The 24566-nt window shown below is 35.1% G+C and overlaps 1 protein-coding gene across 1 annotated transcript in view; it reads right to left on the bottom strand.

The window, feature by feature from the left end:
* CCDC148 (coiled-coil domain containing 148) overlaps positions 1-24528 on the bottom strand; it is a 239061-nt gene extending 214533 nt beyond the window's left edge. Inside the window, exon 1 of the mRNA XM_028509630.2 lies at positions 24369-24528. Coding sequence (XP_028365431.1) covers positions 24369-24375 — 7 coding nt within the window. The 5' untranslated portion in view covers positions 24376-24528. The remainder of the gene's footprint in view (positions 1-24368) is intronic.
* Positions 24529-24566: the final 38 nt, after the last annotated feature.

The raw sequence follows: 24566 nt of genomic DNA, 5'->3' as shown, positions 1-24566 counted from the left end.
CAGTCAGTCTTCTGACACTACTTGCTGTCACTGCGATAAAGAAAAATATAAAAGGTATGAATGTCTCTGTCACTTATAAAGAAATAATAGAAACAATGGTTTGGTGAGTAAACCCTGTTTATTGACCTTTGGTAATAAATTTGAGTCCCTACTTGAGTCCACAAATTTATTATTGTTTCTGGGGGGGGGCGGGTCACAATTTAACCATTTAGGTGTCAGAACAGTTGGTGGTTGTGAACTTTTTGGAGGATCCAAACACATTGCAAATATGACAAAAGCCACAGATACTTTCCCCAGAAGAATGCATATAAGCAGTGTGGTGGCCCTGGAAGCACATGACTCAGCTCCCCTTCCAGGCAACTGTTGCCTCGAGTAGAGCTGACGGATACTCCCAGCTGCCGCCCCTTTGTATCCCTGAGTGTTCACAGGAAAACCACACTTCCCCTGAGACTCCACCCCCATCCCCACTATCAGCTTGGCTGAGATGTTCTCAGACTATACTGAAATTTGAGACTTTCTATCCAAACTCCCTTTACAGATGTCAGACCTGCATTGTGATCTCATTTCTAACTACTCCTGCTTTCTCTCCTTTATACTCCATAGGCATTTCCCCATAAACTAAGGTTGTCTAATCCTGTCTTGATGTCTGTTTCTTGGGGACCTGAAATAATATTCACAAGCATATAAAATGTTGTGTACTTTTTCAGAGGATTAGTAGAACCTCAAAGTCCATTTGTAAATCCCCTGGAGTTTAAGAACACCAGGCTAAGAACCTCTGCAGATGGTACAATGAAAGTCAAATGAGAGATAAATACTAAGTCAATATCTGCATTATTCTGCTCATATAAGAATTTAGCCAATGATTTAAAAAAAACCCATATATAATCCAAATGTAAAACAATTAACTATACTTAAATACTGGTTAAATTATAAAAATTTATTATTTAAAATAATAATAATTATTATTTCCTTATTTTCATTATTATTAATGAAAAAGAGGAAAGCCACAGAAACAAATAAATAATTTATTTTAATGTTTGAAAGTTTTCTTAAAAACTGGTTTTCTAGAAAGAGCACTGGAATCTGTAACACTAACGCCTGAGGTCAACACCTGGCTTTGTCTGGACTTGCTGAGTTATCTCCTACAAGTCACTAGACCTTTCTGGGCTAAAGTTGCCTTGTCTCTGAATGAAATGAAGGTGCTGAACTAGGCAACTTCCAAGGAAACTTTCAATTCTTAATATTTTATGATAAAATATGTTTCTCTGTGTGGCATAATGAATAAATAGTGCCAGGGAAATAAAACTAATTCTAAGGCAAATATGAAAATATCAATAGTTACTTCAGAAAAAACTGACGGTAACTTTAATTTTATTTGAAATCCTCAAGATCTGGCCCCTGACTCCTTTTCCAGCCTTATAAACTATGTTTTAGCAGCACCTTTTTTGTGTTCCTTGTTCCTCCAAAGGTCATTCCTGCCTGTAGGGCTGTTGCATCTGTTTGGAAAGTAGTTCTGTCAGTTCTTCAAATGGCTTGCTCCTTCTCATAGTTCATGTCTTGGTTCAAATGTCACCCCCAGCAAAAGATATTATATGACCATGCTGTCCAAAATAACTTACCCTAGCTGGTTATCACAGTTCAGTGATTGAGTGCTGGCCTATGAACTGAGGGGTCACCGGTTCGATTCCCAGTCAGGACAAAATAACCTTACCCTTTCCACAACTTTCTTTATCAGAATACTCTTTTCCTATCAGCAGTTATCACAATTTCATTGTTTCATCATTCATTTCTCCACAGTAGACTAGAATCTAGTAGACTAGAATTTCTAGGTGCAAATATTTTATCTGTCTTGTTGCTCATTATATTCCCTAGAATGATGCCTGGAATGTAGGATGCACTCAGTAAATGTCACATGAACAAATGACTGGGCAAATAAATATATGCATGCTAAAGAAAATGTACATTTTAATATTTAGAAGAGTGAAAGGAGTTATAAGAATTACCCCTTGTTCGATTTCTATTCAGGGTCATATAGAAGCAGAATATAAACTTGGGTCTGTGAGTTGTTTTTCACAATTAGAGAAGATAATAATTCAAATGTGAGCCAGAAATAGTATTAGTATTAGCTTTTGGCTGGGTTTTTTGGGAGGTCAATAGAATTGTGTGCTGATCACTACCAAGATCATGTTTTAAATAATCAAGGAAAAAGGCTTAAATTACTTAACTTTATTTTGGAAACAAGTAAGTATCAAAATAATTATATTGACTTCCAAAGAATTAAAAATCACAATGCCTAATTCTAAATGCCTAATAATAAAACATGAAATAGCTTTATGAAAATTTAATTACTATAGAAAGGTTATATAAGAATGAGTCATAGAAGTTTAAAGAAACTTTTTTACAAGATAGTCCTTTCACTGAATTTGATGTCATAAAGTCCAAGGAACAGACAAATTTAAAAACAACTCTCAATTTTCCATGATAGAGTCAACTTTTCACTCACAAAGAGGTAGCAGATAAATGCTGCCTCTGCCACTTACTAACTATGGCTTTGAGCAATTCACTTAATTTTTCTAGGCCTCCATTTCCAATTTGTAAATTGGGATTAGAAATGCATGTTTTGCATCATTAGTGATATTAGTTTTGGGGTATCATGATGCTGCTCTAAAGCACTGAATGTGGGGCTAGGCACATATGAGATAATAATGGTGACTAAGCAGGACAATGAAAATTCATTGACAATGTAAGTCTGTGGTGTTTAAGAGTACATGCCTCCTTTATGAAAATAAGTAATCTGTACAGTTGAAAACTGACTGAAATATTTTGAAAGTAGGCCTTTTTTGCCCTAGAAAGACAAGCAGCAAACAGCAACTAGGAGGTAAATCTTTTAACCCTATTTTTTTAAAAATAGAAATTTGCCTTTATAATGAAAGTTTACTTGAAATCAAATTCTTCTATGATATTATCTTCATGTTATTATCTTCATTTTAAAAAAGCTATTTAGAATATATGAAATGATGCACATTAGACAATAATTCATAAAGTGGTCAACAAATTTCATTTAGAATTTATCATGTTCATGATTCTATAAAAATAAAAAGGCAATCATTGACTCATATTTTTGTTCATTCATTCAACAACTATTTATGTAGTGCCTAGTGATAAAGACATGAAGCTTATTTTCACTGGGGACAAAGTGGCAGTGGTATCATTAGTTTTATAAAATACACACAAAGTACATGTTTAAAGGGAAAAGAAGACTTTCTTGAAGAGATGATATGATCTAAAATCTATAGATAAATGAGATTAACTAACCTAGAGAAGAGTGTGATTTACAGGTGGGAAAGGACATTCTAAACAAGGGTAATTGCATATGCAGAAATCCTATGGCAAGAAGGAAGGTGACATCTTCCTAGAACTAAAAGGAAGCTAGTGTGGCTGGGGAACAGAATGAGGAGTACTGTGGTAGGAGGAGAAAGAGAAGTAGGCAAGGACCAAAACATTAGAGCCTTTCAGGCCTTTTTAAAGATTAAGGTCTTTATGTTAAAATCAGTGAGAATCCATTAAGGAAGGATTTAAGGTGACACGCTTAGATCTCCATTTTGGAAGATCACATTAGACTTAGGTACTGAGAACAGATTTGGGTGGATAATTATAGGGGATATATAAAGTACAGTTAAGAGACTGTTGCTAGATTAGAAGACAGGTGATATTTATTTCTCTTGAACTAATTCAGTGGAAATAATGAGAAAAGGATGGAGTAAAAAAATTAAAAGGTAAAACTGACAGGACTTGCTGAGGGAGAAAATAAACAAAGAGACACATTCAGGGATGGAAAAGGAAACAGTTCAAGATCTCTCCCTTATTTCTGACCAGCACAACTGGATAAAGTGGAGGTGTAATTCACTAAAGTATAAAACACTGGAAAAGGGCCAGGTTTTGAGGGGTGGTGGTTAGGGCATGTAAGAAGATCACAATTTCATTAACTTGATTTTGAGTTGCTTTAAAGATATCCATGCAGGATGAGGATCTAGAGTATGCAAGAGAGATCTAGGCTGGGGCTAGAAGGTTGAGGGTCCTTGGTAACCTTTAATGTTGTTATAGGTAAGATGTCCCAGGACAGAATAAGAGATTCTTTAAAAGGCAGAGTGGGGGAAATCTATAACAAAGCCTTGAAAAATTCCAAGATATTATGGCCAGGAAGAGGATGATGAGCCTGAAAATAAGTCTTAAAGGAAATGGCAAGAGAGGAAAGAGAAAAATCAGATTAGTGTGTATTCCAAAAGCCACTGTGAACCAATCTCTTAAGAAAGAAGCAGCCAATAATATCTAATGTACATACACACACAAAAAATGCAATCTGTTGAAAGGTTTTTCTAAGGGATTAAGGCAGTAATAACAATAATAAGAATAACAAGCCAGACTTCTACTCCTGACTGTGATAGAGTATCATGGATCAGGCTTACCCTTCCACTGTAAGCAACTAGAAAACTAGCCAAAATACCTTAAACCCATATTTTCACAAATTGGAGAACAAGAAGACCATGTTTATGATCACTAAGAAAAGAGAAACATGCTGAATGGCACCCATGATTTCCCTGGCTCTCTGCCATGTTACATTCTAGACCATGTAACAAGGGTAGGGTTTCTCAAGCATTAGTAGGATTGAGGAGGCAGAGACTTGCAGTCATGGAAGCTAAGACATCTAGAAGTTGTGAATCAGAATTCCCAAAAGCAGGGAGTGCAAAAAGTTCAGCTCTATAAGTCTCTATAGGCTTCTCCTTGAATCATTGCTGAATACTAAGAGATGGGTACACAGGGGAAAACAGTCCAAGTCCAAGCCAATATTGAATGGGAATATGTAAGATGAGCAGCTACTAGAGTTCACACAGGGATGGGAGATGCTCCTTCTACTTTTCACCAGCCATAGTGGAAAGCCCTTGTTAATCACCCAGGACATTCAGTAGAGACTCCTGGAAGTTATGCCTTTGTAGTAAGGATAAATTTTTGTTTAAAGTCTACTCAGCATTCATTCTACCAAAGCTTGAAACAAACCTTGACCTGATCCACAAGCCTTCATTGCTTGCCAAATAAGACATAACACTACTTTAACGTAAGACAAGAAAATCAAGATACTCAACAGTATACCATTCACAATGTCTAGTATTCACTCAAAAAGCACTAGAAATACTAAGAAGCAGAAAAAAAGTTGACCAACAGGCAGGAAAAAACAGTAAATACAAACAAATACAAAAAATGACAAATATGATAGGATTAATATTAAAGGAATTGAAAAGAACAGCTTTAACAAATGTTATAAATATGCTCAAGTAAAAGAAAACAAGCAAGAGAGATGGAGTCAAATGGAATTTCTAGAGATGATAAAATACAATATGTGAAATGAGAATTCTACTGCATGCTGTTTAAAACAGATTAGACACTGCAAAAGAAAATAATCAGTAAACTTTTAGATATAAAAGTAGAAATTATCCAAAATAAAACAGAGTGGAAAAAATCAACAGAGCCACAATGGTCTGTGGTATTCCAAGAAGACTAATATACATGCAACAGGGGCCTGGAAGAAAGTGAGGTCCAGAAAGAAATGTTTTAAAAACTAAGGGTTAAAATGTTTCATAGTTGAAGAAAATGATAAAACAGATTCAAGAATTGCAACAAATCCCAAGGCTACCATGACAAACTTTAATAAAACCACATAAGGGCACAATAATTAAATTGCTGAAAACCAGTCATAAAAAGAAAATCTTAGAAGCAGCCAAGGTGGGGGCGGGGCATACAGTACATAGAGGAGCACGGATAAGAATGATCACAGACTTGTCAGTAACTATACATGTTAGAAGGCAATGATACAAGTTCTATATAGTGCTAGATGAAAGAAGAAAAAAAAAACAACCTGTCAACCTAGACTTCTACACACTCAGTGAAAATATGTTTCAAGAAAAAAGGCAAAACAAAAATATAAAAAAAAAACAGCTAAAATAATTTATTGCCAGGAGACCTGCACCACAAGAAATGTTAAAGTTTTCCAGGTGGGAAAAAAATATATACTAGATGGAAAATATATACAGTGGTGTTTATGTTATATGGGGGTTAAAGAGGAATTAGAACAATGACAAATGGTAAGAGAAGGCAAATAAAAATATGATATGCTAAGGGCCATATATAATGGATAAACTGAAAAAACACTGTAGAAATAAAAATAGAATACTAAGTTGCTGTCATGGCGGGCTTCCCAAATATGACCACTGGCTCTATGGGACTGGCTGTGTGTGAGAGTCCATACACCAGGCTGAGAATATCATATAGAAAGATTCTTGATGTTCTTCAGAAAAATCCCTAGAAATATGGCCTACAGAAAATATACAGAACAGATTATAAATGAGAAGCTGGGTAGTTGTAAAGCAGAACGAGATGTTAAAAAATTAGGGGACCAACTTCAGGGTGGCCAAACAGAAGAGCTGACTCTTCGGGCTGAAAATGAACTAAGTTTGGTGAAAACAATGATACAATGGAAACCATGGGAGGCTTTAGTGGAAGTCTCCTGTCAGCTAATGGAAATGACGAATATAATTATCATCAAATAATTTCTGTATTAATGGAAAACTGATATAATGAAATGTTGTGTTATATTTAAAAAATGGAACACTAAAAGCTAGGGAATTAATCCAAAGGAGCAGAAAAACTCTAAGAAAATAAACAAAGACTATATGGTACAAATAACAAAAAACTGTAAGATGGTAGGCTTCAATCCAACCATATTGATGAGTGTGCTAATAGTGAATGATCTAAACACTGCAATTAAAAGGCAGAGGCTGCCGAATTGACTTTTTTAAAAAAAGTCAACTATATGTTATCCAAAAAATATACTTTAAATATGTAAACAAATATAGTTTAAAAGTATAAGGGTGGCAAAAGATATACCATGTAAACTTAATATAAGAAATCTGGAGTGGCTATCTTAATATCAAATAAGTCACTGGAACAAGATATATTACCAGGGATTAAGAGAGTGTTACATAATGATAATAGATAATAACTCTAAAAATGTTTGTACCCTGTAACACAGTTTTATAAAGCATGAAACAAAAGCAGGAATAATTGATACAATAAATAAATAAATCCACAATTAGAGCTGGAGAGTTCAAAATTGCTTTCCAAGTAATTGATTAAAGTAGACAGAAAAATTATTAAGGATATGTAAGATTTGAACAGTATCAAACCAGTCAACCTACACCTTGACCTAAATGACATTCTTAGAACACTCCAACTAACATAGAGAATATATATTTACTGCAAGTGCAAATGGAATATTAACCAAGGTAGAAGATATTCTGCGTCTTACAAGTCTTATAAAATGAATAGGCTTTAAATCATATAGAGTATGTTCTCTGACCAGAATAAAATCCTAAACAGAATTAAATTAGAAATCAGTAACAGATGAACTAATGGAAAATCTCCCCATAGTTCAAAATTAACATATTTTATAAAACAGCTTTATTATAAAACAAGATAACTGATATGTAGTACACCCCACATATTAAAATACTAAGGGTTACACCCTTAGTTTAAACTATACAATTTAATTAGTTTTTTAAAAATTCTTCATGCCATTCTTTTTTTAAAGATTTCATTTATTTATGTTTAGCGTTAGGAAGAGAGGGAGAAAGAGAGGGAAACATCAATGTGTGGTTGCCTCTTGAATGGCCCCCACTGGGGCATGCCCTGCAACACAGGCATGTGAACTTCACTGGGAATCGAACCAGGGACCCTTTGATTCACAACCACTGAGCCGCACCAGCTGGGGCTAATTAGTTTTAACATATGTAATTATCCATGAAGCTATCACCACACACAATTAACACATTGACCATATGCATGATCCCCAAAACATTTCCCATGCCCTTTGTCATCATTCCCTCTGCCTCTCTGCACTTTCTAACCCTAAAACTACTGATCAGCATTCTGTCATTATAGAGTAGTTTGCATTTTTCCAGAGACATATAAATATAAAGACACCATATGTACTATTTGTGTATAGCTCTTTAATTCAGGATTATATTGTCTTTTTTAAAAATATATTTTATTGATTATGCTGTTACTGTTGTCCTATTTTTTTTCTCCCCTTTATTCCCTTATATCCTCCATGCCCCCTCTGACCAGCATTCTTCTCTCTTAGTTCAAGTCCATGGGTCATACATATGGGTATTCTTAACCTCCCTGTGTCTACTTTGTACCTCACTTTTATGCTTTTTATTCCCTGTACCTTTACCCCAATTCTCCCTGCTCCCCCTCCCCACTGATAACCCTCCACATGATCTCCATTTCTGTGATTCTGTTCCTGTTCTAGTTGTTTGCTAAGTTTAATTTTGTTTTTGTTTTGTTTTTAGGTTTGGTTGTTGACAGTTGTGAGTTTGTTGTCATTCTACTATTCATAGTTTTGATCTTCTTTTTCTTACATAAGTCCCTTTAACATTTCATATAAAGGCTTGGTGATGATGAACCCCTTTAACTTGACCTTATCTTGGAAGTACTTCATCTGCCCTTCCATTCTAAATGAAAGCTCTCCTGGATAGAGTAATCTTGGATGTAGGTCCTTGCCTTTCATGGCTTTGAATGCTTCTTTCCAGTCCCTTTGTGCCTGCAAGGTTTCTTTTGAGAAATCAGCTGAATCTATGGGAATTCTTTGGTAGGTAACTCTCTCCTTTTCTCTTGCTGCTTCTAAGATTCTCTCCTTATCTTTAATCTTGGCTAATGTAATTATGATGTGCCTTGGTGTGTGCTTCCTTGAGTCCAACTTCTTTGGGACTCTCTGGACTTCCTGGGCTTCCTGCAAGTCTATTTCCTTTGCCAGATTAGGGAAGTTCTTCATTATTTTTCAAATAAGTTTTCAGTTTCTTGCTCTTCCTATTCTCCTTCTGGTACCCCTATGATTTCGATGTTGGAACGTTGAAAGTTGTCCTGGAAGTTCCTAAGCTTCTCCTCATCTGCTCTGAATTTTTGTTTCTTCATTCTGTTCTGGTTGAATGTTTCTTTCTTCCATCTGCTCCAAACCATTGATTTGAGTCCCGGTTTCCTTCCTTTCACTGTGAGTTCTCTGTATATTTTTCTTTATTTCACTTTGCATACCCTTCTCTTATTCCTCTATTTTGCAACCATACTCAACCATTTCTGTGAGCACCTGATTACCTGTGTTTTGAACTCTGCATCTGATAGTTTAACTATCTCTTCATTGTTTAGTTCTATTTTTGGAGTTTTGATCTATTCTTTCATTTAGGCCGTATGTCTTTGTCTCAGAGTGCCTGTTATGTTATAAAGGGGGGAGTCTTAGGTATTTGCCAGGGTAGGGCAACCCAGGTTGTGTTTTGTGGCACTATATATGGGGGAGAGGTCTGAGAGGGAGCAATGCTGCTTGCTGCGCTCTCAGACAGCTTTCAGTTACTTCTCCTGCTACCCACAATCAAATCTAGTCTTTCTGATGCAGGTCCCCATGGGTCTCTCCAATCAACTTTCCTGTAAGGCTTGGAAGTTTCTCCCACGGCCTCTATGCTATAGATTTTTACAGCCACAGGTTTTGAGGCTTTATTTCATGGCACTGGAACTCTGGATTTTGTAGTCTGTCTCACTCCCCAGTTGTTCCTTCTCTGCATGCAAATGTGGGACCATTCACTCCACCAGCTGAGGGCTTGCTGTGTGTCCCCTCCACCCTGCTTGCCCATCTCCGCCCCTCCTACTGGTCTGAATGAATGTTACTTCTTTAACTACTTGGTTAGTGGACTTCCATACAGTTCGGCTTTCAGGCAGTTCTGCTTATTTTTTGTTTTTAAATTTGTTGTTGTCCTTCTTTTGGTTGTGTGAGGAGACAAAGTATATCTACCTACATCTCCATCTTGGCTGGAAGTCCCTGTATTGATTTTCATCAATGTTATTGTGTATCAACAAGCCTTTCCTTGTTTTATTAAGTAGTATTATATTATATGTGTATAACACAATTTATTTATATATTTATCTATTGATGAATATTTGGGTTAACATAGACAAGACACTTAATTCACGGATCAAAGTAGAAATCACAATAAAGATTTAAAAATACTTTGAATTGAATATAAATGAAAATACTATGTACTAGAATTTGTTGCATACAGTTAAAGCAGTGCTCAGAGGAAAACAATAGCCCATTTTTAATTTGATATTTTTGTTATTAAGTTGTTTATTGATTTGTTACATTACCATATAATATGTGCCTTTGTCTTATGTTAGTATTTGAAATAAAATAGGCTGAAGATTTGTTTAAAAAAGATAAATTCTTTGCTATGAGATCATATGGCTTGAGAATTTTAATTCCTACTTTTGTTGATATATGGGTATTTCTTTTTGAACTTCAAATATAATATTTATGACCTGAAAAAAGTGTATGTGCTAATTAACTTTTGGTCAATATTGTTTAGTATTGTATTTTCTTTCCACTCTAGAAGTATGAGGAAATGTGAAATAGTCAATGATTTATCCAGATTCAATATTGTCCATGTTCATCAGGTATGTGCAACTATAATTTTTTTGATGTTATAGAATTTTGGCTTTTTATAAGTCAAATATTTTCCTGTGCTTTTACTTTTTATGTGACATATTTGTTATGCTCACTCTATGGAGTGAGCATAATGTTAAGGAATAACATTAGGTTAATGGTATTCCTTAATCAAAATGGATAAGCACTCCCTCTTTTAAAAACTAATATATTAATAGACTAAATAATATTATAAAACTAATAATAAATAAAACTAATAATATTAAAACTAATAAATAAAAGAAATAATGTTATAGTTAAAAATTGAGGTAGAAAGTATGCTTTGTACCCAAATTTTAATCTTGCCTATTAAAATTGGTTGCTTTTTTCTTATTAAAGGAGCTGTTATATTGTAAAAACGTGCTTTGATAAACAATTTTACAAGAGCCTCATTATCAAAAATAAAAATTTGTTAAAGTTAAAATAAATAATTGGTGAATGGTTTATGAATGGTGAATTCTATTTCATAGTTTGGAAGTGCTAAGAATAGCCCTTAGATTGTTTGCAAAGAAATGTTTTCATCAATTAACATTCTTTCCCAAGAACAATTTTTTTCCAGTGCTATTTCTCAAATGGAGTATTAATTACATAACAGTCCTGCCCAAAGGACAGTTCCTGAGATTTTTTTCTTTAATGTCTTAAAGTATAATAATTATGGCATGCCAGGACAGAATTATGACAGAAAACAAAAAATCACATTTCAAACAGAAATTTTATTTGGAGAAAATGTTGCCATATTAGTCATTCCTGCAAATTAAATGAAAGGCACCTCACCAACAAATCATACCAGTCTCCCTCTTTATCATGATTTTGCCCAACATTTTACATCCCAAAATAATGGAAGGGAAGTGACAGTGGGTAAGGAACAGTGTTGTCCCAAAAGGCCCCTGACATTAAGACACAACATTCTACTCACTCAGAGCCACCTTTTGCCTCAGCTTTATTCTTTCCTCTTCTACCCTGTGCTGAAGTGATTACCATTTTATGAGGGTCTATACAGAGGGGGTGCAATAATTGCTAACATTTATTGATCAATTACTATGAGCAAGGCACTATTGTAAGAGCTTTATCTATTTTGATTCACTTCATTCTCACAATACTGTTTGGGTAACACTGCTATTCCTATTTTACCAAATATTTAGAAAACTGAGGTCGAAGGTCATATAGTTACTAAGAGAGACCAGATGCATACCCAGGCAGTCTGGTTCTACAGCCCATGCAAGTAATTTCTCTGTTTTTAGACTTTTTAAAAGATTTTATTTATTTTTAGAGGGAGGAGAAGGGAGGGAGAAAGACAGAGAGGGAGAGAAATATCAATGTGTGAGAGATACATTGGTTGCCTCTCACACACTCCTAGCTGGAGACCTGGCCTGCAACCCAGGCATGTGCCCTGACTACGAATAGAACTGGTGACCTTTTGGTTCGTAGGGCGGTACTCAATCCACTGAGCCTCACCAGCCAAGGCTAATGTCTCTATTCTACTCCCTTTCGGTGAAGGGTGACAACTCACAGATGGTGCTCCTCAACATGCTTAGAAGTAGATGGACCTCTGTCATGCTTTTTTTTTTTTTTAAGTAAACAGCTGCTCCCTTGTTAAGATAAAGAGATAAAGATAATGTCCTAGAGGCAAGGAAATGAAGGCAAGATCTAAATGGAAATTAAGGGGAGAGTCAGATCTTGAACAAAGAAAAGAAAAAAAGTCTTTTCAAAGAGAGTTTATGGAACAATGAAAACAAAGAAAGTGATGGAAATAGACCTAAGGGCTATAGCAAAGTGATAAACATTTTGGTGAATTTCTTTCGAAAGGAAACAAAGCCAAGATTTAGCATGAGATCATGCAGTATTTCATTTTATAAATGAATTATTCTGAGCCCAGAAAAGATGTTAGTCTGACTGATGCATCTTACAGATCCAGGGAGATTAAATGCTTTCTTCAAGACTTGAAGAAGCGGGTAGCTTGAGTACGGCCAGAACCCAACCAGTCTCCTGAGCATAAGCTCAGTGCTCTTCTACCAACTGTATCAGCTTTTAAAACACAGAAGTAGTAGTCAGTAGGTTTTGACTCAATTCCAAAAACATAAAAAATAACTATAGTGATTACATATTGAAAACTAAACACAAAATACCTGAAGCTATCATCTTCTCAATAGTCGAACAACTTGTAGAAGAGCAGTGTAGAGAAAAGAGTCATACATGCAAGGAAGAGAACTCTTGGTATAAACTGTAAAATTTTTCCCTCTGTTGTTTTATCCTTATAATTATTTTAATTGACATTATTTTGTTTTGGAAAATTTATTCACACATATATTTGACAAACAGTGAAATTTCTAAATGATATTTTTTTTTTGTTATTACAGAGATTGATATGGTTAAGTGGACAGACTTAGGCTGGTAGTTACGTGGTTACTTTTAATGCTGGTTTGTAATCTCTAAGGTTTTTACCAGCTCTATAATTCTGTGATTTTAGAAAACTGGTAATTGAAATAACATTGGATTAAAACACTAAATTTAAGTATATTTGACAAATGAGCTGATGATATATCATCTAACATAAACCTATGAGAAAACCACTATATGGTTTCAAAAAAGGGAGATTTATAAGAATAAAATGTTGATGATTATGTTCTCTATGGTAGTTCAGACTATATTAGTTAATAAAGAAATTTTTACCTAGCCCTGGCTGGTGTAGCTCAGTGGATTGAGTACAGGCTTTGAACCAAAGTGTCACAGGTTCGATTACCGGTCAGGCCACATACCTAGGTTGCAGGCCAGGACCCCCAGCAACCACACATTGATGTTTCTCTCTCTCTCTTTCTCCCTCCCTTCCCTCTCTAAAAATAAATAAAATCTTTAAAAAAAGAGAAAGAAATGTTTACCTAATGTTAACAAATGGAAGGAAGCAAACAAAAGAAAAGATGATGTAAAGTAGAAATGAGTCCTTTTCTGAGTTAAATTCTTATATCCCAAAGACCCCTTTGTTTATGGTCAGATATAGGTAAAAGTAGCATGCTCATACTACAAGTTCAGAAGTGTACATCTTTTTACATTTTTAAGTTGTTTTTGAGATTGGAAAAGTATATTAAGCCTTATTGTCATAGATGTGGGGCAGACAGTGGAATATAAGTGACTTTTCCAAGACCAAATAATAAGTCATTGAAAGAGTAGGATTTTAAAGTCAGGTTTTCTACTGACTTATCAAATACACATTAATTCTGTGTGGGTAGATTTTTTTTCTCTTCTCAAATTCTCTACATTTATAACTATGTTCTTGGCCTTCTTTGAATTGTATATTTGTTATTTATGTCTCACTTTCACATCATTTGGATGTCTCTTCTCAACACCACTCAATATTTCACTGACTTCTCTTAGTTTGCATCATGATAATTAGTGTCTGTGATGATGCTAGAGATTCAATGTGATTTATTGGACATAAATGATCTAAGTGATCTTCAAGACAAAGAAAAGAACAAAAGAAAAAAGCATAGAATATAGTCTTTCAAAGACTTAATCTTACTATCTGGGATAGATAAAAGAGAAAAACTTAAAAAAAAAAACAAAAACAACAGGGAAAGAAAGTATATTTAATTAAAAAATATTATAAAACCAAGGTCTCCAACCATTCTCAACCACATACCTCTATTACTAAATATTTTTGAGCACACACTTCTAAAATTTATTATTAATTATTTAAGAGTAATATTATCTTAATATTATGTAAATTATAAAGCATAAATACATAAAAATCTATCAGTAGATAAAAAGTATTATTGGCAAATATAGTATTGATAATTTAAATATATTTTAGTGAGATTAAGTGATGGAAAATAATGCATTACCTTGAAAATCTTGGTTTTAATACCCGATCATAGAAGAATTAAAAGTCTAAGTTCAGATTATTCCCATCTTGATTATAAGGACTAGAATGCTAATATAGATACTGCAAAAAAGATATGGAAGCAGTGCAAAATTGACTTCATGTACTCAAATTTCAATTCCATTCATTAATTATCAAAAGGTTGTAATTTTGTCTTTTTCTCTGGTAAATTTCTGAGTTCCCTGATAAGTTTTTCTTGCAAAGTTTTTTTTTTCCTTTAGTGTTTAACAAATGGGGTATAAATCCACTGAAATGCCATTTGGAAGCTTTTCAATCACATTAGAAAATTGTTTCCAAATTTTTTAAAAAACCCACAAATTTACTGAGTGTTCATATGAGTTTTAAGATAATGTACTTATTTTTTATTTACAATATCTTTATTGAGATCTAATTTACATTCTGTAAAAACATACCCATTGTTAAGAGTACAATGCAATTATTTTTAATAAATGTATATATTTATAAATTTAAAAAAATGAATTGTGCAACCATCACCATCATTCCTTCCATAACTGAAACACTTCTGTTATGACCATCTGCATTCAATATTTCTACCCCAACCCAAGGTAATCATTGACTTGCTTTCTGTCTCTGTATTTTTTTCCCCTTTTGGAAGTTTCATATAAATGGTATGATGTACACTATGGCCTTTTGTGGCTGGCTTTTCCCCTCCTCATGTTGCAGCATGTACGGGTAGTTCATTATTTTTATTGTTGAATATTATTCTATTGTACCACATTTTATTTAATCATTAACTGGCAGACATTTGAATTATTTCTAGTTTTTTCCTATTATGAAAAAATACTGTTATTATTCATGTAAAAGTCTTTGTGTGGGCATAGGTTTATGTTAGTAAATTTCTAAGTGCAGAATTGCTGGGCCATGTGTTTACATTTATATGTTTAAGAAACAGTCTGATAATTTTCCAAAGTGGATATACCAATCAGCAATTTATGGGATGTCAGTTTTCCCACATCCTTGTTGGTAACTGGTATTATCTCTCTTTTACTATATCCATTTTACTATATCGCATTTTAGTGGTTGTGTAGTGGTATTGTATCGTGGTTTAATATGCACTTCCCTAATGATAAATTAGTTGAGCATCCTTCATATGTTTAACTAGTCATTAGCGTAGCTTTTTGTTAAAATGGCTATTCAAATATTTTGTACATTTTAACTGAGTTGCTTTCCTTCTTACTTTGATGTTTAGAAGGGTATGTCCTTTACTGATTATGATTCGCAAATATTCTTTGCTAGTGTCTGTAGCTTGTCTTTTCATTTTCCTACTGTCTTTTGAAGAACAAAACTTTAATTTTTTTATTAAGTCGCATTTATCAATTTCATGATGTGGGATCATATCTGAAAAATCTTTGCAAAGTCACAGAGATTTTGTACTATGTTTTTTTCCAGAAGTCTTATAACTAGTTCTTAGGTCTATGATGAATATCGAGTTAAGTTTTCTCTGTGAAGTAAGAGTATAAGTTCATTATTTTGCATATGGTTGTCCAATTATCCCAGCAATATTTCTTGAACAGATATCCCTTTCCCCATTAACATACCTTGGCATCTTTGTTTAGAATCAATTGACAGAAATATAAGGATATATTTCTATATATTTCTATATATTCTATTCTATTTCATTGATCTAAAGGGCCATAATTATGTAAATACTATATTCTATTATTGTAATTTTATAGTATACTTTGAAATTAAATATTGTAATTCCTCCTACTTCATTTTTTGGTGATATTCTTATTCTTATGTATTCCATTTTAAGACTCGATGGTCAATTTGTATTGTACAAAATGTGTTTGCTGGGATTTTGATAGGGATCACATTGAATCTATAGATCAAAGGTCTTATACTTCTTTTCTAAAATTTATTCCTAAGTAGCATATTCTTTTTCATGTTATAATGAAAGAAATTATTTTCTAAAGTTCATTTTCAAATTGTTAGTTCCTAGTATATCAAAATTCAACTTATTTTTGTATACTGGTTTTGTATCCTGTGACCTTGCTAAATTCATTTCTTACTCCTAGTATTACTAATTTTTATTTTATTTATTTTTTTATTTTAATTATTGTTCAAGTACAGTTTTCTCCCCCCTACTCCCATTCCAGCCCACCCACCCAACCCTCCCCCCTTCCCCCCACTACCCCCCACCCCTAGTTTTTGTCCATGTGTCCTCCAAATTTGTTCCTGTAAACCCTACCCATTCCCCCCTGAAATTCCCTCTTCTCTCCCCTCTGGCCACTGTCAGATTATCCCCTATTTCAGTGTCTTTGGTTATATTTTGCTAGTTTTTTTTGTTTTGTTGTTTAGATTCCTGTTAAAGGTGATATCATATGGTATTTGTCTTTCACTGCCTGGCTTGTTTCACTTAGCATAATGCTTTCCAGCTCCATCCATGCTGTTGCAAATGGTAGGAGCTCCTTCTTTCTTTCTGCTGCATAGAATTCCATTGTGTAAATGTACCATAGTTTTTTGATCCATTCATTTACTGATGGGCATCTAGGTTGCTTCCAGCACCTAGCTATTGTAAATTGTGCTGCTATGAACATCGGGGTGCAAAGGTTCTTTTGTATTGGTGTTTTAGTGTTCTTAGGATAGAGCCCCAGCAATGGAATTGCCGGGTCAAAAGGCAGATCCATTTTTAGTTTTCTGAGGAAGTTCCAAACTGCTTTCCATAGTGGTTGTACCAGTCTGCAGTCCCACCAACAGTGCACTAGGGACCCCCTTTCTCCACATCCTCTCCAACACTTGTTGTTTGTTGCTTTGTTTATGATGGCCATTCTGACTGGTGTGAAGTGGTATCTCATTGTGGTTTTAATCTGCATCTCTCTGATGGCTAGCGATATTGAGCATCGCTTCATGTGTCTTTGGATTTTCTGTATGTCCTCCTTGGAGAAGTGTCTGTTCAAGTCCTTTGCCCATTTTTTAATTGGGTTACTTGTCTTCTTAGAGTGGAGTCATGTAAGTTCTTTATATATTTTGGAGATTAAACCCTTGTCTGAGGTATCATTGGCAAATATGTTTTCCCATACAGTTGGTTCTCTTTTTATTTTGATACTGTTTTCTTTAGCTGTGCAAAAGCTTTTAATTTTGATGCGGTCCCATTTGTTTATTCTTTCCTTTATGTCCCTTGCTCTAGGAGACAAGTCAGTAAAAAAGTTTCTGCGAGAAATATCTGAGATTTTCCCACCTACGTTCTCTTCTAGGACTTTAATGGTGTCACGCTTTATATTTAAGTCTTTTATCCACCTTGAATTTATTTTTGTATAAGGTGTAAGTTGGTGCTCGAGTTTCATTTTTTTGCACGTAGCTGTCCAGTTCTCCCAACACCATTTGTTAAAGAGGCTATTTTTATTCCAGTATTACTAATTTTTAAAAATTCTTTAGGATATTCTATGTATAGGATCATGTTATCTGCAAATAAGATAGCTTTAATCTCCCCCCAATCCCATCTCCAATCTATATGCCTTTATTTTTTCCCATATTATTTGGCTTAAACCTCAAATACAATCTTAAATTAAAAAGATGAGAGTGGACATCATTTTGTTCTCAGTCTTAGAAAGAAAGCATTCAGCCTTTTACCACAAATGCGATGTTAGATGTAGGTTTTTCGTAGATATACTTTATCACATGGGGGAAATTCCCTTCTATTGCTAATTTGTTGAGAAATTTTTATCATGAATATCTATTTGTGTCAATTGCTTTTTTGCATGCATTTTTATCATTTTTCTTTTTTATTTAAAAAAAACTATTAAACTAAAGAAAAATATAGCAGTTCTTGACTGTCCGGTTCCTGAAAAAGTGAGGTACTAGCAGGTGCTGTTGACCTGCTCCCCCAGTCCAACCCCAGAGTTGCACAGAAGCTATAACCAGCTGTGTGGAAGCTCTGTGGTGACAGCTGACCTGGTGTATAAAGGAAATAGGACCCTGTGAGTAGAAAGGGTCATGTGCCATCATTGGAGCACAGGACAAAGAGAGGGCTCTTTCTTGCATGTGATTTATTTCCTCTCTGCTACTCTAGTCAGCTTATTGTCACCTTTATGAAGCAGACAGAGAGCTTTGGAGTTAAAAAAATAATGAGGTAATATTCTCCAAGAATTTTTTTGGGGAGAACTTCAAATCTAGTATTTTAAATTACATTTAGTATGGTATCATTTGATGTTCCAGGGCTGGAATTGAGTCAAGAGCTGCTTTACAAATGGAGATTATTGACTTGCCAGATTCCCTGCCTCTCTGACAGCCTTCTTTTGCTTTAGGCTTCACTCAGAGCTGGGTGCCGTAGGGTAATTAGCACACTTTCAATAGAGATCAGTTTATGAGGACAGTCACCTTCACTTTGAACAATTTTGCTAGATATAGAATTCTTGATTGAGATGGTGTTTTTTTTCTCTTAGTACTTTTAATATGTCCTTCACTTCCTTCTAGTTTCTTTTGTTTCTGAATATCGTAGTTCCCTTGTACATGATGAGCTGTTATTCTCTTGTTCCTTCAAAAATGTTTTCATTTTTGGTGTTCAGCAGTCTGTAATGTAGCCGCTAGTTATACCTCTTATATTTATTCTATTTAGGATTACTGAGTTTCATGAATCTGTGGATTAAAATTTTTTTTTAATTTGGAAACTTTTAGGCATTGCTTCTTTAAATATTTTTGTATACCCTTCTAACTCTCCTTTCCTTTTTGTTCTTCTAGCTATACCACAATTTCCAGAGGCTCTGCTCATTTTTCTTCAACCTTTTTTCCCTTTTTGTTCTTCAGATTGGATATTTTCTGTTGGTCTAGTATTTCCATTTGGCACTTTTATGTAGCTTCTATTTCTCTACTGAGAGTCTCTATTTGTTGAGTCATTTTTCCTTTAAGATTTTCAATGTATTTGTAGTAGCTGTTTTGAATTAGTTGTCAACTAAATCTAACCAAATCCATTCAGCTTGTCTATTCACAACATATTTTCCTGAATTGGGGTTATACGTTCATGTATTTTTTGCATGTCTCATAATTTTTTGTTGAAAATTGAGTATTTTAGATACAATATTGTTATAGCAATTTTGAACAAACTCTGGTTTTCCTCCTGAAAGACTTCATTTAAATTGTTGGAAACTAAACTTCATAATCTGTTTCCCCTGAGTTGTGGGTCCACTGATCACTGATGTCTCTGATAAATTCTCCTATTTTACTTTAATTTTTTATTCTTGTTCCTAAAAAATTACGATAAATGTATAAAGTAAATATAAATTATAATATATTTTTCCTATACCAATGATGTGGCAAAATGATTCTACCCTGAAAAAGCAATCATATTGCTAATCTTCTCCAAGTTCTCCTCTTGCTCTTAACTCCAAAGGAGAACTGAGAGTTGAAGAATATAAGGTTCTGATGTTGTGGAGTAGGGCTAAATAAAGCTCTTTTACCCAACTTAGGTTGGCAACATTTGGAACTAGACAGATCATTCACTTTCTAGTCTTTGCCTGTTAGAATTTTTTATACTGTTCCTCTTCATAGTCCAAAAAGATAGCCATTACACATGTTTTGATTTGTTTTTATAAAGTATTTCCATAGTACTTTAGTGAAACCCTTTGATTATAGGAAAAAGAGACTCACTAAGGGCAAACCAGAGGGGGGGTGGTGGAAGAATAGCTTAGGGATGACTATAAGAAATGGAAATCTTGTGGAACAACAAAAAATGAAGTATACTGTGGCTTCATGGATAGAATAGCAACCCAGAAAATAACAGGACCAAGGCAGTTGCTCTCTATGGCTCACTTGTTCTCTCATTTCCAAACTCCCAGATAAAAAAATCTGATTGGCATTGTTACAGGTTATGGGTCAGTGGTCAGCCAATGAAGTGACTACACTTGAATCATCTCCTCACCAGGGCTGATACCATGGCTAGACGCGAGATCATGAAGCATGCAGGGCTGCCTACCTCAAGTGCTATAGATATAGATATAGATACTTGGAAGCATGTCTGTTATACTTACCAGATGTTGAAGCCTTTTACATTTTATGAAGTTATTAAATACTCATGATTCTACTGTGTTCCAAAACACTGAGCAACCTGAATGTTTCAAATGGAAAAAATGTAGGTGACCCTTATTTAACCTGCTTGACAAAGCTGAGTTTCAACTGCTTTCCCCCATACACAGAATTTTATAGCCTTAGCCCTGAATATAACTTCAAGCCAAAATACATACAACCAGTCCTTATCACACAGGTCCCCTCCTTCATACAGGGTTTCAGACAAGCTCTGGTAGAGGTGAGATCCACGGCCTTTTCTCTCTTATGAGGCCACATAGCAAAAACTTCTCCTCTACTCTGCCATACATTACCTCACTTTTTCCACATTGAGCCTCTAGTCCCATCTTTTTCTAATTACTTCCCAATATGACTGATTCCAATTTTTCATTGTTGGAAGTCAAATTCTTCCAAGGACTAAAAGAAAGGATTAATGAATATTAGCTCTCCTTAGTGCAGGAAGCTCTTTAGTAGTCCAAAGCATTGTGAAGAGTATAGTCATGACCATGATATGTATCCTATCCCCTAGGGAGAAGGTTCATACACAAATAAGTATTCAGTGGGATAGAGAGTGTTAAGTGCCACAATAACATACTAAAGCAGAAATCATCCCCTCTAGAGTGGGGTAAGGTGAGGAAATTTTCACAAGAGTACTATTGGATAAGGTAACTATTGGTCTGGGCCTCTATGGATGGGAAGGATTTACATATTCAGAGAATGGGTTGGAGGTAGGGCACAGTCAATTCTGCAATCCTGAGCATAACTATTATTAAGCTCTAGCATTCCTTCTCAGGACCAGTTTATTCACTGCTTATTTTCCTTCACTTGCAACCTGCCTATGTTTTAACATATCCTTTGTAAAAACAAAGCGATCAGTGATCAGCGTAGTTTTTGGAATTATTACCTTCATTGCCCCCACCTCCTCTATACACACCATGGAATGAGAAGACACTGCTTCTGCTGCCCCATTTTCTTTTTGCTGCCTCTGCTAATATGAAAACAAGCATTGGAAAGTTATACAAGGTTCAGGCTGACTTCTTTCTGGGTTGGTAACTGAAAAATTCCCTCAGATTTGTGCTATTTATATTTGTTCTTGAGGGTGGAGCTCACCAAATTTCTTTCTTCTTTCCAATGTTTCTAACTTGCTCTGGGCTCCAGTCAGCATGAGCACAGACCCCTCTTCCTTCTTTCTAACCTTTCTAACTTGCCCTAGGATCCTCTTCCCACTTATTCCCAGTAGTTAAACCCACCCAGGTGGTATAGCCAGAAGGTAAAAGCTTCCCCTTCTCAAGTAGATCATTTGCATTTCTATGGACCCTTGGGGTGGGAGAAAATGGTTTCTACCCTGCCCTAGAAATCTGGAATTTCAGCATTACTTGCAAGAGAAGGGCAATTTTGCAGGACAAAACTTTACCAGCAAATGAGTTAGGATTTTGAGGAGAAAGAGCACCATCTTCACAGTCACTTTGGTGGTATTAAAACGTCAGAACTTTGGAAGTAAAGATGTAGAATTCTCGAGAAGCTCCCTCAGATTCCAAAAGGTGAAAGAAAATGCCAATAGGTGGATATGGAGGTAGGATAGAAGAAAGTTGTTTTTACAAAAGGTCAGATATTTAAAGCACAGGAGGAAAAAATGAGGGGAAAAGAGGTAATACATGACCTAAGAGAAAGTATAATCAGTAGAGCAAAATTGCAGAGTGGTAAGGATGACCATGTTTAGAAGCACAAGAAGAATATGAGCTTTGAAGAGAAGGATGGACATCCTTTCTCAGCCAGGAATGATGGAAGTGATGATATGAAAAAACTGAGACTCAAGTTTAGGAAAGTTGTGTTGAGGAAGCTAGCTGATGGTGGGTGCCTGAATCGAGTATGAAGCAAAATCATTTGCAGAACTGAAAGAAGACCAACTATAGTGTGGTTTATGGATGGTAGAAATAGGACAGGTTTGGGAGAAGGGCCCTAGATAAGCATCCTGGGTAATTATCCTACTGATGAGAAAAGAAATTTAGAGAATCAGTAACAATCTAGCCAAGGCTAGATAGCATAAATTTTTAGTGAACAATATTTTTTAACCTTATCCAGCAATGTTTGGTGGTACAGGAGTAAGTTCAAAAGAAATTTTTCAAATGAGTATAACAATTAAGAAAAAAATAATGTTGAATGAAAATGTTTTAGGGGCCATTACTCCTGGTGGATTTTAATGACATTTTAAATTACAAACACAAAATAAAAATATCAAAACACTCTTCAAACATGTGACTTCAGAAAAACACAAAAAGAAAAGATAATTGAAGTAAAAACATCAATTAGTTCTTGTTTTCTTCACTCCATGCTAGCCTAAGGCAAGAAAACATCATTTTCCCCCTCTCATTAGGTGCATCTTCCTTTCATCCATTTTTTTTAAAAAACCAAATGATTGGTATCTTGTTAGTACATTAAAAGTGATTCTTACAAAAATTTGCATTTTACTTGTTCTGTTCCCCTATAAATAAACACCAAAAAAGCCAGAAATCAAAAGCACGATGATCCAATTTCCATGAAGGCAAAGCAGGAGACAGAACAAAGCAGCTTTCCATGGCTCCTGGTGATTCCTTCCCAATTCAGGAAATATTTAGGGGGAATATTCACATATTCATTTGTTTTGTTCTGCAGTCCAGTCTTGCATAGAATTGTTAACTAAGTTCAAATTTTACTACACATCGTGAGAAATATTTTTACAATCAGGGTACCACATTAATAATTCTTATCTATGTTTATAATCTTCCAATACAGTAAGGTCAAAAAACAAAAAACAACAAAAAATAGAGCATATTATTCAAGTTAAAAGTTAGGACCATAGTTAGACACATGTAGCTGGTGCACATTAATATGTTTCTCTCAACAAAATATTTATAATTTCCAAAATCCTATTAGCTTTTCCTGACAATAGAGTCCCTCCAACTTGAGGGGCATAACATAAACACGGTCTTCTTACTAAATAGGTTAGTATAAAAATGGAAAAATCACCATAAGAAGGAACCTAAAAATACCAGTGGCTATATGCTAGAGTAACAGAATGCTTGAAAGCTTAATATATTCATGAAGTCCCACTTTAATAGCCAGTATCTAAATATGAAAGTTATTTACAAAAAAATATGGTATTGACAAACTTACACAAAGTAACTTTAAATAAAAGCTTATTATTAAAGCACAAAATTTTTGTGTGTACTGTTTCCATGGCTCAGAATTCTTTATCAAATTTAGAAATAAACTGGAAAATACCCGGAAAACTGAACCCATCAACTGTAATCTATTTCCTTTACTCTGTTGTGAAATCATTAGAATCATGGATTGACGCTGTCATCTGTCTTTCCCCATCCTATAACCTCTTAAGGGAAGGAGCAAGTATCTATCAAGTTCAAGTCCAGAATGCACACACAGATGGGTGTTTAATATCTTTCAAGAGAGAGACTAGAGGTTTGCTTTGAGGAGTGGGGAACACATTATCTTAAGTGTTGAGCTGATGACATCCATTACACAATACGTCAGCCTATTTCCTTACGAAAATATCATCTAAAGGAAATCTTTTTTGAGCACCCTTTAGGTAAGGCTAGAAGTTTGAAGACACAAAAATTTTGGCAAGATCCACCCCGGGGAAGGGGGAGTGTTTGGGGTGAACAAATAAAATTCAGGCGTTTCAGTGACGTCAAGCAGCAGCAATTTAAGGGATAGGTGGAAACTCACCTGGAGAAGCAGAAGCTGCACACATGTCAAAGGTCAATGGGCATAGCCTTAGGGGCTCCCCAGAAGCAGGAAAAGTGAAACGCCCACTCCTGGGCTTTCACCTTCGAGTATTCGCTTAAGCCTTAAGGGCTCAACTTGTTCCAGCCTTTGACGCCAGGGGACAAACCCTACCTTTCATTGCTGGAGCTGACAGGAAGGCGAAGCAAAAGCTGCGCCAGATTACAGAGCCCCTTCCGGGAATCCCTCAGTACTTCTGCCCATTGCCTCCGGCGCACAAAGCCAGAGACACCTTCAACCTCACTCCGCACCTTCTCCAGGCCCTTTCACTCTTAACAGCATCGGTCTCTATGGCGACCTGAAACCGCAGTT

This window comes from Phyllostomus discolor, chromosome 4 (assembly GCF_004126475.2).
Source record: "Phyllostomus discolor isolate MPI-MPIP mPhyDis1 chromosome 4, mPhyDis1.pri.v3, whole genome shotgun sequence".
Classification (NCBI taxonomy): domain Eukaryota; kingdom Metazoa; phylum Chordata; class Mammalia; order Chiroptera; family Phyllostomidae; genus Phyllostomus; species Phyllostomus discolor.
This window is presented reverse-complemented; position numbering and strand designations above follow the sequence as displayed.